Source organism: Rhipicephalus sanguineus, chromosome 2 (assembly GCF_013339695.2).
Source record: "Rhipicephalus sanguineus isolate Rsan-2018 chromosome 2, BIME_Rsan_1.4, whole genome shotgun sequence".
NCBI classification, from domain to species: domain Eukaryota; kingdom Metazoa; phylum Arthropoda; class Arachnida; order Ixodida; family Ixodidae; genus Rhipicephalus; species Rhipicephalus sanguineus.
In genome coordinates this window covers 125,727,264-125,744,213 of record NC_051177.1, presented here as the reverse complement: position 1 = coordinate 125,744,213, position 16,950 = coordinate 125,727,264, and the positions used below count along the sequence as shown (strand labels likewise).

The window sequence follows — 16,950 nt, the reverse complement described above, 5'->3', positions numbered from 1 at the left end:
CATACTGGGTAGGCAGCTTTAAGCAATCTACTTGTTGCGCACTTTACGGGTGTGGCACCTGGTGAGGTTCTACGCTTTTGCCACACAATATCTGTTAACGTGACTCATTGCCCAACATGACTCCTATCTAGGGTCTTTTCCATACGGAGTTTCAAGCACTGGCATGGCTCTGTGGTAGAATACTTGACTGTCACTCATTATTCCTGTGTTTGATTCCTGCTCAAACCCTGATTTTTCATTCTTTGCTCGGAGACACTGCTGTCAATGCATTTCTGCGACACACGCTCTTTAGCGCTATCTCGATAATAAAGGAGAGTGGCTTTTCACTACGCGTCTGGAGTGTGTCTGGCAGAAATGGTGTAGTAGTGGGAGCAGCAGAAGGCCGTGGCATACTTGAAGCGCTGTTTGGCGTAGACATTTACACGGTAACCTGGACGTATACACACGAGGCGTAAATTGACAGTTGCACTATTGATTCCTGTCATTGCTTGTTCTAGCTTTCGCTGTTACAATTAAGCTGCCTCAGGATGAGTATATAGGCTATTAGCAGATTTGGTTACCTGAGGTATGCTTCAGCATTATGCATCATCTTGAAGGAATACGAACATGTTGAGATTGGCCAGGTAAAAAATTGCTTTGTCCAAATCGTGACAGCATATTGATAGGCTGCATAAAGGAGAGACGTGCCTGCTCTATGGTGGGTAACTATTCAGCATAAATGAATTTCTTTGTGTTTATTTAGGAACCCGGTCTTCGGCACAGCAGCAGTGCACCAGAATCTCCTAGATTAGCCTCCGTTTAAATCCCTCTTTACAGTTGTAAGGACAACAACTTTGCAGACAACTGTTGTCTCGTGCTTTGAACCACGTTGTTCCGAACCTACAACATATTTTTTCATTTGAGTGTGGTTAGCATTCAGCGACATTCAGAGAATGACAAATCTCGGAAATACCAAGGCTTGAAACATCACTCATCTGCAACCCAGTGTGCCAGGAAGCGTTGGGTAGCAGAAGCAGCACCACATTGTGTTGGAAATGGTATAGTCTTGCAGAGACTCGGTTACACGGAACTTTGTCGTTGTGGCTTATTGCCCACAAAACGTGGCACATTGCTGAGCTTGTCGAATCCCTGCATTTACTGAATCCGTTGATTGAAGCGGGTTAGATAATCTGCAGAGATTTTTTAGACTAACACCCTATATCCTATATCTTGGAAGCAGCTTGCCCTTGATGTTAAAAATGGTCTAGATTTTCCATGTTCACTGTACAACACACCGGATGTGAAATCTAGTTACCCAGAATACCCTTAAAGGGACACTAAAGAGAAACAATGAATTGGTTTAGATAGTGTGCTCGGAGAACTCTTGTGTAGTTTATTTCACCACCATAGGTTTATTATTAGCGGAGAAAACCAAGTTCAAAGTTTCATGTTTAAATTTCGCGCCGAACTTTGTAATTCGTGACGTAAAAGATTTAAAAGAGCATTTATAACGTATTTTGGCGCCACTGGCTCGACGAAATTTCCACAATCTAGTTATGCCAAGTCTCTGGCCCCCTCAGAGGACAATGTACTTGGATTTAACCGATTAGGAACTACGTAGGCCCAAGCAGGCGCCGTCCAAAATATGTGACGTCACGTCAAATGGTGCGGGAATTCCAAGGTGGCGTCGCCACCTGTATTTTCTTTTTGCATGTTTTCTCGCTTTTTAAGAGTCTTCTCGCAGCAAGCGTGGTGTTTTTGGTATTGTGGAAGACCACTTTACTAATGCGAGAAAAATCGTTTTGCTCTTTAGTGTCCCTTTAAAAGTGTGACAGAAGAGCCATCGCCGCATCTTAGTCTGTTAAGTATAGCACACGTATAAATGGGTAGACGTAGCTTCAGCTTCCTTCGGTGGCAAGTTGCCATATTGAACATATTCAATTCTGTTCCTCTATGTTGTTTATTCCGGTTTCATTTAAAGCCACACTCATTTTCCTTTGTGCTTTCTTTGGTTTCCATCCCTCTTAGCTTCAGATGTTAGGGTTGCTTCAAGATTTTGTTGTGCAGCAGTCAGCCTTATGTGTGTGTGTCGGGGCTTTCGATATGTTAGTACACATTTCTGGGCAGTTAATGTGCACTTAGGTACCAAAATTTTGGCGTGGTAAAAGATGACAGACGAAAGAAGCAACATGCAGAGGCACAACATAGTGTGCTTATATAATCATGCTACTTCTGTCCTCCACGTTTTGCTGTGCCACAGCTGTGTCAAGTAATTTCCATAGCTTCTAGTTGAACTTTTTGCTTCACAGAGCAGATTTTTTATGAAAATGAAACTGTATCAGACTACAGATACCGTAGGCAATGTCAGGTGGTAAGACAGGGAGTGACTGGTTCATCTTGTGCCTGGATTGTTTCTAATTCTTCTAACATTAGCAAGTGCTAGATCATCACATTAAGTGATGCACTAGTTAATGTAGTACGTAACATGTACTGCCATTTGGGTGAGATGGTACAAATACGTGATGGAAAAAGTGATACATTAACCCAGATGGAAACAGTATAGACTGGCTACTCTGTGTCTGGTCTGCTGAGTTTGCTTCCGTTAACTCAACCTGAATGGGACCAACAAAATTCGTCAAATCATCTGGCCGGTAGAATTAGTAAATGAGAGTGAAGGAAACTTCTCCACGCACTGCTGATTCATTTGGAGATACAGTTGAAACTCAATCTAACGAAGTGATGGGGACGTTCGAGTTATTTCGTTAAATCGGGAAGTTCGCAAAAGCGAGAAACATTTTTAGTCTCTTGGAAATCTAAAATTGTAACAAAGCCACAACCAAAAGCTACCAGGCCATTGTTCTTGCCACCAATCTACTCGTGCACATGTAAAAAGTCCGCAAAGGTGGCCCTGACATGGAGCCTCCCATGTTGCCTGAACAAAGGGGGGCACCATGTCCGGGCGATGCAAGCCAAAAAGACGGTTACGTGAAACAATGACAGTTGAACAATACGCGGAGTAACGAATATACTGTGTAAGCAGGGTGAGCCAAAACTTTGCAAGGAGACGATTAGTGCTATGAAACTGCGAAACCAACCATCGCCTCCTGTTGCTTTATCCGGTACGTAAGAGTGCTACAGACTGCAGAGTCCATTGCTCAATGCATGGGCGCGGCGTGCAGCCTCATCAAACTAGAGCTATAGGGCAGTGAGCAGGGCGCCTAGACATTTTAATGCGATAGCGTTAAGAGCGCATGCTCGAAGAAAAACCTATCTCTGCGAAATTGGAAGCTTTCTGCTCGGTAATTTCTGGAAAAACATGTTAATGCGGGTTTGGTTGCCAAGCTAGTTCATTAATTCGGGTTAACACTGAGGCTTATGGGCGCCCTCTCCCTTCGTAGATTGACTGTTGTCCCCTTTCATAGAATTTTCGCCCTTCAACGTTCTCTTCAATAAATTCAGTTGATAGTTTGTGCTTGTCGTGTTCATTACGTTCATCCGTCCTACAGCTTTGTTAAGTCTCAGTTAACTGTAGCGCAATTCCCCTCCAACATGTACAACCAACTAGCCCAATTTCTAACTTTGCTGATCTTGTATCTTGAGATACACGATACATTCTTCAATGTATCGGAAATTCAGATACTTACACGTCTTGAGAGACGTATCGCGATAAATATACAAGATACACTGTATCTAAGATACAGTGTATCTTCGATACTGCCCAGCACTGCCTGCTATGCATAAGTGATGTGGTCATTCTTTGCTGCTGATCGTATCAGGGGATCACATTATTGCACTTCTGCTGTGCAGCAGTGCGTATTATGTGAAGACAAAGCGTATTTACAATATAGTATATGTTATATAATAATATAACAATATGACCCCAGAAGCAAAGCCATAGCAGGTTTTTCAACTATAAAACGCGATACAGTGAAACCTCAATGAAAACGATCACAGCTCATACAAATTTCGGTGTGATAAGAATTTTTCGTTGGTCCCGGCCAAGGCCGATTGGCTTGCAGCGTAATGGAGTACGGTTGTTGTGAACAGATTTTCACGCAGCGGCGTTTGATACGAATGTACGCTACCGCCCAGGTACGAAGAGGTGCTGTCCACGCTGTCGCGGAGGACGCGCCAAGCATGTGTGAGCGCGGTAACGCAAGCGTGGGCATGCGCGCCGCACCGCCAAATTGTCAGAATCGCGTAGTAAGACACACTTTTCTAAAGGTAGACAAGGACCGAAAGAAGTCGAGGACGGTCTTGGCGAAGAAGTCAGGCCTCACAACGTCAACGTACGCGACTGTTGAGGTTGCACTTGTGCGGGCACGGTCTTAAATCTTTCAAAAAACATCCCCAACACCTATGCGATTAACAAAACCAGAACACAGGACCGTGGTTCTGTAATTTTGTGGGCTTGATTCATCGCGTCAAAGCGCTTTTTTTGTTACTTTTGCTGCGGTACTGCGGTGTCATGCAAAAATGCGTACTAAAATTTGGAAGGGGCTACTGCTGTCGCGGGTCACAACGCACCTGGTTCATTAATTAAATACGCGCGTACGGACCGTATATTTACGAGTGGTGGTAGGATTGCCGACATTTAAAAACTTAACTGACAATCATTCAGGGTTCTTCCTGACGTTGCTGCGGCCCTAATAAAAAATAAACGAAAATGTACTCCAGCGTTCTTTTGTTGCATGGTAATTTTCCATGCTTTCAGGTGATACGAATTTCGGATGATACGAATATTTTTGGTGGTCCCGTGAGATTCGTATCGCCGAGGTTTCACTGTATGATGAACCTATCGAATGAACTGCTTTGTATTGTCACGTGGTCGTGACGTCGACGAAGACAGCAGTCGGCGTTTGCAGAATGAAACTGTTTATCTGGCCGAACTTGTGGCCGGGAAAATGAGAACTAGAACTACAGCAATACACGCTGTACAATGATAGCGGCGAACAGGGCGTCGTCCGTCGATCAACTGACAAGCGATCAAGCGCGTCGGCTTTTATACAGGCGCTATCGAACTTTCCAGCAATATCGCTGGTGGCGGCGTTATCTCTAGACAAAGCTGGAACATTCGCGTGCGGCGCGCAATCTTAACAAACCGATCTGCAACAATCGCGACGCTTCTAGAACACTACTTCGCGGACAGCGTCGAGCGTTGATAATCGTCCCTGCCGGTCAAACCCGAATACATCAAAACAAGAAGTGGGCGTGGCATTGCCCCCCTCTGAGAAAGCATCGTCCCGATGCTTGTGAAAGAACATAGAAGAGGAAAAAACAAGTGCATACACAACTAAATTACAATAACAAAGGAAAAGATAGAGTCCCCAGGCTCGCTAACGCGCAAAAAACGGCTTAAGGCGCACGACATGGACGATTTCAGGTCGCGCACGGCGCCGCTGAGAGTTCGTAATGCCGTCAGGGGCAACCTCATAGTCGAGTGCGCCGAGGCGTCGAAGTACCCTGTACGGTCCGAAGTATCGTCGAAGAAGCTTCTCACTAAGTCCTCGTCGGCGTATTGGCGTCCATACCCATACACGGTCACCGGGCTGGTATTCCATGTGGCGTCGTCGAAGGTTGTAGCGGCGACTGTCAGTCGTCTGCTGGTTCTTGATCCGTAGGCGGGCGAGCTGTCGTGCTTCTTCGGCGCGCTGTAGGTAGGTGGTCACGTCGATGTTTTCCTCGTCGGTCACGTTTGGTAGCATGGCGTCGAGCGTCGTTGCCGGGCTCCGTCCGTAGACCAACTTGTATGGCGTCATCTGCGTCGTTTCCTGTACGGCCGTGTTGTACGCGAAGGTCACGTACGGAAGGATGGCGTCCCACGTCTTGTGTTCGACGTCGACGTACATGGCCAGCATGTCGGCGATAGTCTTGTTTAGACGCTCGGTGAGGCCGTTGGTCTGTGGGTGGTACGCGGTGGTGCGGCGGTGGCTTGTGTGGCATGTATTCCAAGATCGCCTGAGTTAGGTCAGCCGTGAACGCCGTACCTCTGTCGGTGATGAGAACCTCTGGGGCGCCGTGTCGCAAGACGATGTTCTCCACGAAGAACTTGGCTACCTCGGCGGCGCTGCCTTTGGGCAAGGCCTTTGTCTCGGCGTAGCGGGTGAGGTAGTCAGTCGCTACGACGATCCACTTGTTGCCGGAAGTCGACGTCGGGAACGGCCCCAGTAGGTCCATCCCGATTTGCTGGAACGGCCGGTGAGGTGGTTCGATTGGCTGCAGAAGTCCCGCTGGCCTAGTCGGCGGTGTCTTCCGCCGCTGGCAATCTCGGCAAGTCTTGACGTAGTGGGCGACGTCGGCAGCAAGGCGTGGCCAGTAGTATTTTTCCTGTATTCTGGCGAGCGTGCGGGAAACACCGAGGTGTCCAGCCGTCGGGTCGTCGTGTAGGGCCTGGAGGACTTCTGGTCGCAATGATGAGGGCACGACGAGAAGGTAGTCAGTTCGAAGTGGCGAGAAGTTCTTCTTCAGGAGAACGCCGTTCCGTAAAAAAAACGACGGCAGTCCTCGCTTGAATACCTTCGGGACAACGGCGGTCTTGCACTCGAGGTACTCAATAAGGCCCCCCAGTTCCGCGTCGGCCCGTTGCCTTTCGGCGAAGTCGTCGGCACTTATAGTTCCGAGGAAGCACTCGTCGTCGTCGTCTTGCTGCGGCGCGTCGACGGGGGCAGGAGACAGGCAGTCGGCGTCAGAGTGTTTTCGTCCGGACTTGTACACGACGGTAATATCGAATTCTTGAAGCCTGAGACTCCATCGTGCGAGACGACCTGAAGGGTCCTTCAAGTTAGCTAGCCAACATAAGGCGTGATGGTCACTGACAACTTTGAAGGGCCTGCCATAGAGGTAGGGGCGAAACTTTGAGGTAGCCCAGAGAATGGCAAGGCATTCCTTTTCTGTTGTGGAATAGTTTGCTTCTGCCTTGGATAGTGACCGGCTAGCATAACTGATAACCCTTTCAAGCCCGTTAGTCTTTTGCACAAGGACGGCACCGAGTCCTACGCTGCTTGCGTCGGTGTGCATTTCTGTATCGGCGCAATCGTCGAAATGCGCAAGTATGGGTGGTGTCTGCAGGCGTCGTTTAAGTTCTTGAAAGGCTTGCACTTGCGCCGTTTCCCGCCTGAATTCCACGTTATTCTTCGTGAGAAGCGTCAGTGGTTCGGCGATCCGTGAAAAGTTTTTGACGAAGCGTCGGTAATAGGCACATAAACCGAGAAATCGGCGCACGGCCTTCTTGTCGGTGGGTGGCGCAAATTCGGTGATGGCAGCTGTTTTCCGCGGGTCTGGGCGCACTCCAGACTTGCTGATCACATGACCCAGAAACAAGAGCTCGTCATACGCGAATCTGCACTTTTCTGGCTTCAGGGTCAGTCCAGAGGTCTTGATTGCTTGAAGTACTGCCTCAAGCCGCCGGAGATGCTCGTCGAAGGTCGAGGAAAACACGACGACGTCGTCCAAATACACAAGGCACGTCTGCCACTTCAATCCGGCCAGTACGGTGTCCATGACACGCTGGAACGTCGCAGGTGCCGAGCAAAGACCGAAAGGCATGACCTTGAACTCAAAGAGGCCGTCGGGTGTTATAAAGGCAGTCTTTTCTCGGTCTCTCTCGTCGACTTCGATTTGCCAGTAGCCGGTCTTGAGGTCCATCGACGAAAAGTACGTCGCGTTGTGAAGTCGATCCAGGGTGTCGTCTATTCGTGGGAGGGGGTACACGTCCTTCTTCGTGATTTTGTTCAGGCGCCGATAATCAACGCAGAAGCGCAGTGTCCCGTCCTTCTTCTTCACTAACACCACGGGTGACGCCCACGGACTCTTGGACGGTTGGATGATGTTGTCGCGTAGCATCTCATCGACTTGTTTCTTTATCGCGTCGCGCTCTCGAGTAGAAACTCTGTAGGGGCTCTGACGGAGTGGTCGAGAATTTTCTTCTGTTATAATGCGGTGCTTCGCGAGGGGCGTTTGTCGGACCCGCGATGACGACGAGAAACAGTCCTTGTATTGCAAGAGCAGGGTTTTGAGCTGGTCTTGCTTGGCCTTCGAAAGGATCGGGTTGACGTCAGAATCCGGTTCGGGACCTCTATTCGTCGAAGCAGGTTCGGCAGCATCGAAGAGGGCGAAAGCATCGCTGGCGGCTACACATTCGTCGATGTAGGCAACCGTCATACCAAAGTTGAGGTGCCTATATTCGTGGCTGAAGTTTGTCAGCACTACTTTTGCTTTACCGTCACGCAGCTCGGCTATACCTCGTGCGACGCATATTTGACGGTTCAGGAGTAGGTGCTGATCACCCTCGATGACGCCTTCAAGGTTCGCAGGTTTTTCGGTGCCGACGGAAATAATGACGCTGGAGCGCGGCGGAATGGTCACCTGCTCTTCTATCACATTCAATTCATGGTTGCCTGGCATCGCGTGGGGCGGGAGCGCTTTGTCCGAGTTCAGTGTTATCGACTCAGACCTCAGGTCGATGACGGCGCCGTGGTCACTTAGGAAGTCCATTCCAAGTATCACATCCCTGGAGCAGTTTTGTAGGATTACAAAGCTCGCAGGATACGTCCGGTTATTGATGGTGACTCTCGCCGTGCAGACACCAATCGGCGTTATCAGGTGGCCTCCAGCTGTCCGGATTTCGGGTCCACTCCAAGCGGTCTTTACTTTCTTCAGCTTGGTGGCGAACGGTCCACTAAAGACAGAATAGTCGGCTCCGGTGTCGACGAGGGCTGTGATGCTGTGGCCGTCGATAAGAACGTCGAGGTCGCTAGTTCGTCGTCTCGCGTTGCACTTAGGTCGTGGCGTGGGGTCACGGCTGCGTCGGTGTGTTCCGCCGCTTCCATTTTGCGTCGTCGGGTCTTCTTCAGACCGCGAGATTTCGTCGTCAGGGGTCTGTCTGGTTCGCGTCGTGTTCTGAAGGTTTCGTCGCGGCGTCGTCGTCGGCGGCGGAGGATCTTCGGTAGTTCGTCGTACAGCAACCGCACCTCCATCGGTTGCTGCCCTTAGTTTTCCGGATACGGGCTAGGCGACCGGCCCCGGTTTGGGCCAGTGTACGGCCGGCGGTGCGGTGACATGTAGCGGCCGGGCGACGGCGAGCGGGAAGGTCGTCGTTCTTGCCACTGTGTTCCGGTGAGGTAGTCGTCGATGTCGCGCGGCCGTTCGCCTGGCTGCGGGCGCGGCGCGTTGATAGCGAATCCCCGTAGTCCCATCTGTCGGTACTGGCAGCGGCGGTACGTGTGGCCGGCCTCTCCGCAGTGGTAGCAGAGCGGGCGGTTGTCGGGGGCACGCCAGACATCGGTCTTCCTCGGGGTGCTGCGCTGGCCGACAGGTGGTCGGTAGGGCGTTGGTGGAGGCGGCGGCGTCTGGCGACGGTACTGCGGCGGTGTGGCGTCTTGGCGGGGGCGTGGAGGAGGAGCATGACGGCGGGCTGCAGCAGCATAGCTAATAGCTTGCGGCTGCGGCTCTGCTAGCTGAGGCGCGCCGAGTGAATGCTGGATCTCCTGGCGCACGACGTCGGCGATGGACTCTACTTGAGGTTGCGACGGAGGTAGAATTTTTCGCAACTCCTCTTGCACGATTGCTCGAATCGTCTCACGCAGGTCGGCGGGTCCTAGGGCTTGAACGTCGGCGTAGCTTGTAGCCGAGAAGCTGCGGTTGTATTGCCGCGTTCGCATCTCAAGCGTTTTCTCGATCGTGGAAGCCTCGGATGCGAATTCAGCGACCGTCTTCGGCGGGTTCCTTATCAATCCAGCGAAGAGTTCCTGTTTGACACCCCGCATGAGGAACCTCACTTTCTTCTCTTCGGGCATACTTGGGTCGGCGTGTCGAAACAGGCGATTCATCTCTTCCGTGTAGATGGCAATATTTTCGTTGGACAGCTGCACACGGGTCTCCAGCATAGCCGCGGCCCGTTCCTTGCGGACCACGCTCGTGAACGTGCTTAGGAACGTCGTCCGAAAGAGATCCCATGTTTGTAGGGCGGATTCTCGGTTCTCGAACCACGTCCTCGCGGCGTCTTCTAGGTAGAAGTATACGTGGCGCAGCTTGTCCTCGCAGTTCCAGTTATTAATTGTTGAGACCCTTTCTAAGGTCTCGAGCCAAGTCTCGGGGTCTTCACATGGCGAACCACGGAACGTCGGCGGCTCCCTGGGTGGCTGCATCACGATCGCCGTAGGGGGCACTGCGTCAGTCATCGTCTCGGCGGTCGATGTGACGATCTTCGGCTGCCTGGCGTTTTCGGGAAGGAGCCCGTACTCTGGTTGCAGTGCCTTCTGCCGGCGGCTGGTTCGAGGATCCGGGTTGTCCTTAGAGTCGTCTTCTTCGCGGCTTGGGCTTGGGTCAGCGCTCCGCGGTGGCGTCCGGATCATGAAGCAGCACCTCCACCAGATGTCACGTGGTCGTGACGTCGACGAAGACAGCAGTCGGCGTTTGCAGAATGAAACTGTTTATTTGGCCGAACTTGTGGCCGGGAAAATGAGAACTAGAACTACAGCAATACACGCTGTACAATGATAGCGGCGAACAGGGCGTCGTCCGTCGATCAACTGACAAGCGATCAAGCGCGTCGGCTTTTATACAGGCGCTATCGAACTTTCCAGCAATATCGCTGGTGGCGGCGTTATCTCTAGACAAAGCTGGAACATTCGCGTGCGGCGCGCAATCTTAACAAACCGATCTGCAACAATCGCGACGCTTCTAGAACACTACTTCGCGGACAGCGTCGAGCGTTGATAATCGTCCCTGCCGGTCAAACCCGAATACATCAAAACAAGAAGTGGGCGTGGCAGTATGCTATAGCAGTTGGTGCCACAACATTTCTCATGTATCGCTTGAGCACCAGGCTGCAGTTTAATTTACCGGGCCACATTTCAACGAGGTCGGAACGCAAAAATGCGCGTGTGCTTAGGTACAGGCACTCATTAAAGGGACAGTGAGAAAAATGATTTTGCTGCTTTTGAATTCAGCTGCTGGTGTTTGGACAGTCCAAAAATGAAACTTGACAGTCATTTTATTTATTTTATTTACCCTCGGGGCTAAATTGCATGAGGCTGGGGAGTGGTTACAGTCAGTATGAAAAGAAACATGAACACTGAAGGCATCAAAAATGAAATTTTCTGTCAGTCACCTAAATGTATATACTAAGCAATCTTGAAGTCCTCTTGAACAGCCATGGTGGCCATTTGTAGGAAGCAGATTCCATTCTTCTTCAGTATGCAATAATAATGACTGAAATATTAGTTTTTGACGATTGAATTTGACCCTTGCAATTACAGCTGAGCCTAGGTATTACTTGGGACACGCATGATGGGGAGAAAAATTGGTTGGTGTCGTATAGCATCATGGTGGAAAATACGATGAATAAGATGAGTGATTTTGTAAACGGCATATCAGAGACAACATTTTAAGGCTAGATATCTTACTAATCCTGCTGGTAGCTCTGCCATAGTAATTTCATAAAGTAAGGTGAGCCATTTTTTTGCATCATTTCTAATGAAGTTTTCGTAGCTCAAGTCCCAAGTTGATGCAGCGTACTCAAGTTTAATGGGTTAGTCCTCATAAAGACAGCTTTTTATTTCAGTGGGGCACAAGAAAAAGTTTGCTCTGGGAGGCTACGGAGGGCTTTGTTGGCATTTTTAGTTATCTACATAGTTCATGGCAATTGTCAGAGTAGGTCAGCTAAAATTGTGATTAGTTGCCAATAAGAACACACACCTTGAAGAGTGTTGTTAGGCAGTTTTAGAATAGCGTACGCAAAGGTAGCGTTCGTTGCGTACCGCAAGAGGATAGATATGACACATGCACAGTTGCAGCAAACTCTCATGCAAAGCATTGTGTACACTATTCTAAAACTCCCTATTGAGGTAATGGTTTCGCAGTTAACCAGTGCAATTGGGTTGTGTGGGTATATTTACGTTAATAAATGTTCAGTTTTATGCACAATGTTTTGCACCAGTTAAAGCGTCAAAATCAGATTAAAGGTGAGTTTAGTCACTAGTGACTTGTTTTGCAAAAGATTATCCTTATGATGCAAACATAACAGTATAGTTCTCAGAGTAATTTTCCAGTCTAAACTGATTTAGTGCTGCTTGGAGCTGCTTTAAAGAACTTGAGGTGGTTAAAATTGATCTGAAGTTCCTTACTGCGGTGTACCTCATAATTCTCCGTTGGTAAGAGCATCGGGCACGTAAACCGAAGATTGCAGGTTCTGTCCCGGCCAGCCAAAAGTTGTCGTTTCGTCTACTTCACTTTCTTGACATCTTTATCACAATTATTACAGTACACTTAAAAAAAGCAGTACAATTAACCGTCCCTCTACCTTCCTTGGCTTCATCATCTGCTGGTTTTCGTTAAGGTTGTGTCAAACACAGATATGAGCCCTCAAATTCCCTTCCTTCATTCGTAATTGTATGTCTTGTCATCATTCTAAAAAGACAGGGCGTGCAAACAAGGACACAAGAAAGAAGTCGGGACACCACAAACGCCGTCTAACAACTGAAGAGACGCACAACGGCTGAAAAGGAAAGAAGGCACGAAAACTTATCTGCGCATGCCCATGCAACAGGCGAACCTATCAATCCGGCACGCGTGGCAGTCTACGTTGAAGATAACTGTTAAGGCATTTGATTTCATCTTTATGCAAGTTAATCGACGGTTGGCTCACGCATGCGCTACCACTATTCTAGATATGCCATGCTTCAATCATCAGGCGCGTTTCTTCATTTCTATGACGGTACAACACTGCGCATTCATCGAATTTTGGCGTGCACCTACAATCTCGACAATGTAAAGATAGAAGTCTGCGCAGTGTTGTACCGTCATAGAAATGAAGAAACGCGCCTGATGATTGAAGCATGGCATATCGAGAATAGTGGTAGCGCATGCGTGAGCCAACCGTCGATTAACTTGCATAAAGATGAAATCAAATGCCTTAACAGTTATCTTCAACGTAGACCGCCACGCGTGCCGGATTGATAGGTTCGCCTGTTGCATGGACATGCGCAGATAAGTTTTCATGCCTTCTTTCCTTTTCAGTTGTTGTGCGTCTCTTCAGTTGTTAGACGGCGTTTGTGGTGTCCTGACTTCTTTCTTGTGTCCTTGTTTGCACGCCCTGTCTTTTTAGAATGAATACTTACCAACTAGCTCAGCTCTCTGTTATTCTTGTCATCATGTCTCGTGTAAGTAATCCTGATCTGTTTATTGCAGCTAAAGTGCACTACACGGAGCAGCCTTCCCAATTGGTGTTCTTGAAATTGCTTGTACTCCATGGGTCTGTCAACCTGTGTCTTTCATTCCTCTATGCAGCGGTGATCGGTGGTGCCGTCGTGGGCCTGTTGTGTGCCATCCTGCTCGTCATGTTCATTGTCTACCGGATGCGCAAGAAGGATGAAGGGAGCTACGCCCTGGATGAACCCAAGCGGTCACCAACAGTCAACTCTTACATGCGTAGCAGCAACAAGGAGTTCTACGCCTAGAGACGGATCACCCCCGACACACGTGCAAAAGGACACCTCCCCTCCTCCTCCTCCTCACTTGCCTCTCCCCTCATCTCACGCAGCACCCAAGGGGGGGCAAACCGCAAACTCCTCGCACGAAGGCGTCATCAAATGCCGCAGCTGCGGAAGTTTAACTAGAAAAAAATGTGTACGGTTTGCCACGCGCGCTCCCATGCTTCCCTCTCCCTTTTTTCCTCTCCACATAGAGTAACTTTTAACAGACTTCTGTTTTCTAGTTTCGTTCTCATGTTCCTTGATCCCGTTTTAACGTGAAAGCGTATTCTTAAAGAAAAAAGACATTTTAAAGAATGTTGGGTTTGTTGTGCCTTATAGTTGTCACTCGATGTAATGAATTTTTTTTCTTACATTAATTGACTTTTTTTAACATCGCGTGTCATCGTCCCGATGTGTAGTGCAGTCAATGACAGCTCCTTCCTGTTGGCTCCGCATGCAGTAATATCATGCCAGCTGGAACTGAAAGGGGCCTTTCATTCAGTGCTGCCTGTCGAGTGCAGCATGAAGGGTGTCTCTCCTATAGTGCCATTTATTTAAGCCTTCTTACTTATATAGGCCAGAACTTCAGTGCTGTGGTTTTTGTTCAGCGCAAGCTCGCTGTCGGGGTGTAAACAACGGGAAAAATCTAGTGCCAGGACTCGTCCCCACACCTGGCCCGTAAAGGTGTATTGGCAGTCAAAACAGGAAAACTTAGCTGCATTGTTGCAGCTGTTGCATCAAGGCACCAACAAGGGAGTGCTTGCTGAAGCAAGCTTTCACCTTGTTCTCGGCTCGGGAAGGTGGCTACAGCATCAGCTCTAACGTTTTTCCTGTTTGCTCCACCTTGATAGCAGTGTCATAAAGATGTCCAGTTTGTACATTCCAGCTGCTGTCGGGATGGGTTTCTTACTGTCGCGCAGTGTCCATACAGTGACAATGTTCCTTACAATTGCAATGCCCCGCTGGCAATCGGTCGGATTCAGTTGCAGACTGGCCAAAAGCTGCACGATGTTACTAATGTCATGTGCAATTACATATTACACTTCTAAGTTCTGTGGGATTTTGGGTTGGCGTCTCATCGATGACAAAGCAGACTACCCACACCCCACTGTAGAACACGCAGGTCGTTTCGTGGAATCGCGTGGTCTCTCATCGGTGTACTTTTTACGAAGGCCCCAATGCTCTGTTCCCTGCCAAGAGTGCACGTTGGCGAGCTCGTATTAGGCTCTGCACGTGTTCACAGACCAACGGTGTGTGTGTATGTGTAAAGCTCAGGTGTGTGCCACAAGATGAGTGCAAAGTGTAGTGTTCCTCTTCCCCCCCCCCCTCCCCCACTGTTTCTCTTTGCATAACTGTGTATCGTTGTGCTGTGCACCAGAAGGCCTCCCATCCTGACCAAGTCTCAATTGCTGTCTAATCGTTCAGCAAAGAGCAGTAGTGGATAAGTAAATCTGGATGACTTTCTAAAAAGTGCTGCTGCCCTTCACAGATGTTCGATTTTTTAAGCTACAATTGGTTCATACGCACTGCACTGGTCAGGGTGGGCTGAACTTTTTTAAGCTCTGCGAGAACACTTGCCATGCCTGCAACCTGCCCAAGATGGTTCTTTTTCTAGTATCCCCATGTGCCTAGCTCCCTCTCCTCTCACTCGAAATGCTTGTAGAGTTTTGTATCGCCCATTTTTTCTTTTCTATACGATATACACATATACACGAATGGGGATGTGTCGTGCAAGTCTGTGTGTGCCTGTTTGATTCACTCTGTGCAAGAAAGGCCTGGCTGTAGCTTGAAATCTGGAATTGAATGGGACATCGGTGCTTTTCAAATAGAGAAGAGCATTACCATTATCTCACTGGAGCCCACCTGCCCACGCTGTCTGGGCCCCTCTTATGCATCTAGCCTTTTTGTAACGGCACATCTGCGTCCCGTCTCCCCCGACAGCCCTTGTTCCTTGTCTCGCTTTCTTTGTTTTTTTTTTGTGCGCGTGTTTAGCCTTCATGAGGCCTCCTAGCTGTGTCCACCCGTTTTCCTCTTTCTTGTACATACTTCATGAACGAATCATCCCATGCGTCCCGAAGAAAGCGAATGCAAAATAACTGCGAACAGCCATGGGAGCATCGGTACGAAGTTTAGCGTGCCTCGTGCGCTTTTTGCCTTGACGATACTGCTTTGAAACTTCTGTCTCTGGCTTGTCTTTTTTTTTATGTGCCGCGCATGTGTTGTCGTTTTAGTGCATAGTGTGTTCAAAGAGCCTGTAAATACTGTACACTTCTCCAAAATTCGCTTAAGAGATACCCAAGCTTGTCTTCAACATTGCGAGAGTAGTATTCTTTTATCAAACTTTGTATGTGTGACCAGTGAATGTTCTAGCAGTTTGTGTGTCTTCATAAGGTGGGGTCATCGAGCGATTCCTTTTTTTTAATACGGTGTCAACTTGCCTCTGTATTTACAATTTTAACTTCCTTAGCGGTATGCAGTCGTGAGCAAATTTTTTTGTTTCGCTTGTCTTTTCGTTTGGCCCTACCATGGGTTTCCGTCTGGACTGCAGTATATGAACAGAACATTGGATATTTCTATTAAATACCTTTTAAGGTTCTAGCCTTTCTTGAAGAATATTCTTAAATGCTGTTCTATATAGTTGTTGCATTTACTTTTTTTTACTACAAAGCGTTAACGGTAAATTGCAGCATCATGCACAGGCTTCAGTTCTTTGCATTTAAAATAACCCTATTCAACTTCTGTAATTCTTTTTTTCTGTGCCTGTTCACTGCTAGAATCTTAATATATGTATGCAAAGAGTGCGTGTTGTTGTACGGTGTTTTCACACATCCACATGCAACTGCTGCAAAGCAATTTTTTGTACATGTTTAATTTAAGAACGTCGCTGCATCAAAGACCAAACAGTAGCTTCCAAGACGTACCAAAACAGTGATGTGTCCGCATTAGTCATCTTGGCTAGCTTTTCAGCGTAACTGCTGACAGGCTCCAAAGAGTGGCACAGTTGAAGACACTGGTCTCGACCTTGTATTGCTTCGAAAACATTTTTGTACAGAAGTTTTCATAGTTGTCAATACAATAAATTGATGGATTTACAAAAAAAATGTTGGTGAAGCCTGTCACTTGTCCTGTGTAGTTGTCAGCTTGTCACACTGGTCTTTATGCTTTACTAGTGTGTGGCTGGTGTTCCAGCGTTTGCAAGCGAATCGGCGTAGGCACTGGCAAGTATCCGTTTTATGCTTCTAATTAGTTGAAAAATATTGTCCATAGCTTCTTATGTAAAGATCACGTGTGCGTCCGAAGAGTACACACGAGGGCTGGGGTGTGGAATAAGGTAACGAACCACGGACTATTTTCTAGAATGTGCTAATATTCGAACGAATATTACAGTATTCGAATTCGCTTCGATGCGGACTTAAATTCGAAACTCCGAAATGAACATGGGCATATATTACAAGTGGCGGCTTGGGCTAGTTGGTAGGTCATGACAATTGTTATAGCG

At 48.3% G+C, this 16,950-nt stretch overlaps 1 protein-coding gene across 1 annotated transcript in view; it reads left to right on the top strand.

Annotated features, from left to right (window-relative positions):
- Positions 1-16,552, top strand: part of LOC119383637 (syndecan-like) — a 36,246-nt gene extending 19,694 nt beyond the window's left edge. The window contains exon 5 of the mRNA XM_037651905.2: positions 13,267-16,552. Coding sequence (XP_037507833.1) covers positions 13,267-13,436 — 170 coding nt within the window. The 3' untranslated portion in view covers positions 13,437-16,552. The remainder of the gene's footprint in view (positions 1-13,266) is intronic.
- The last annotated feature ends 398 nt before the right edge of the window (positions 16,553-16,950 follow it).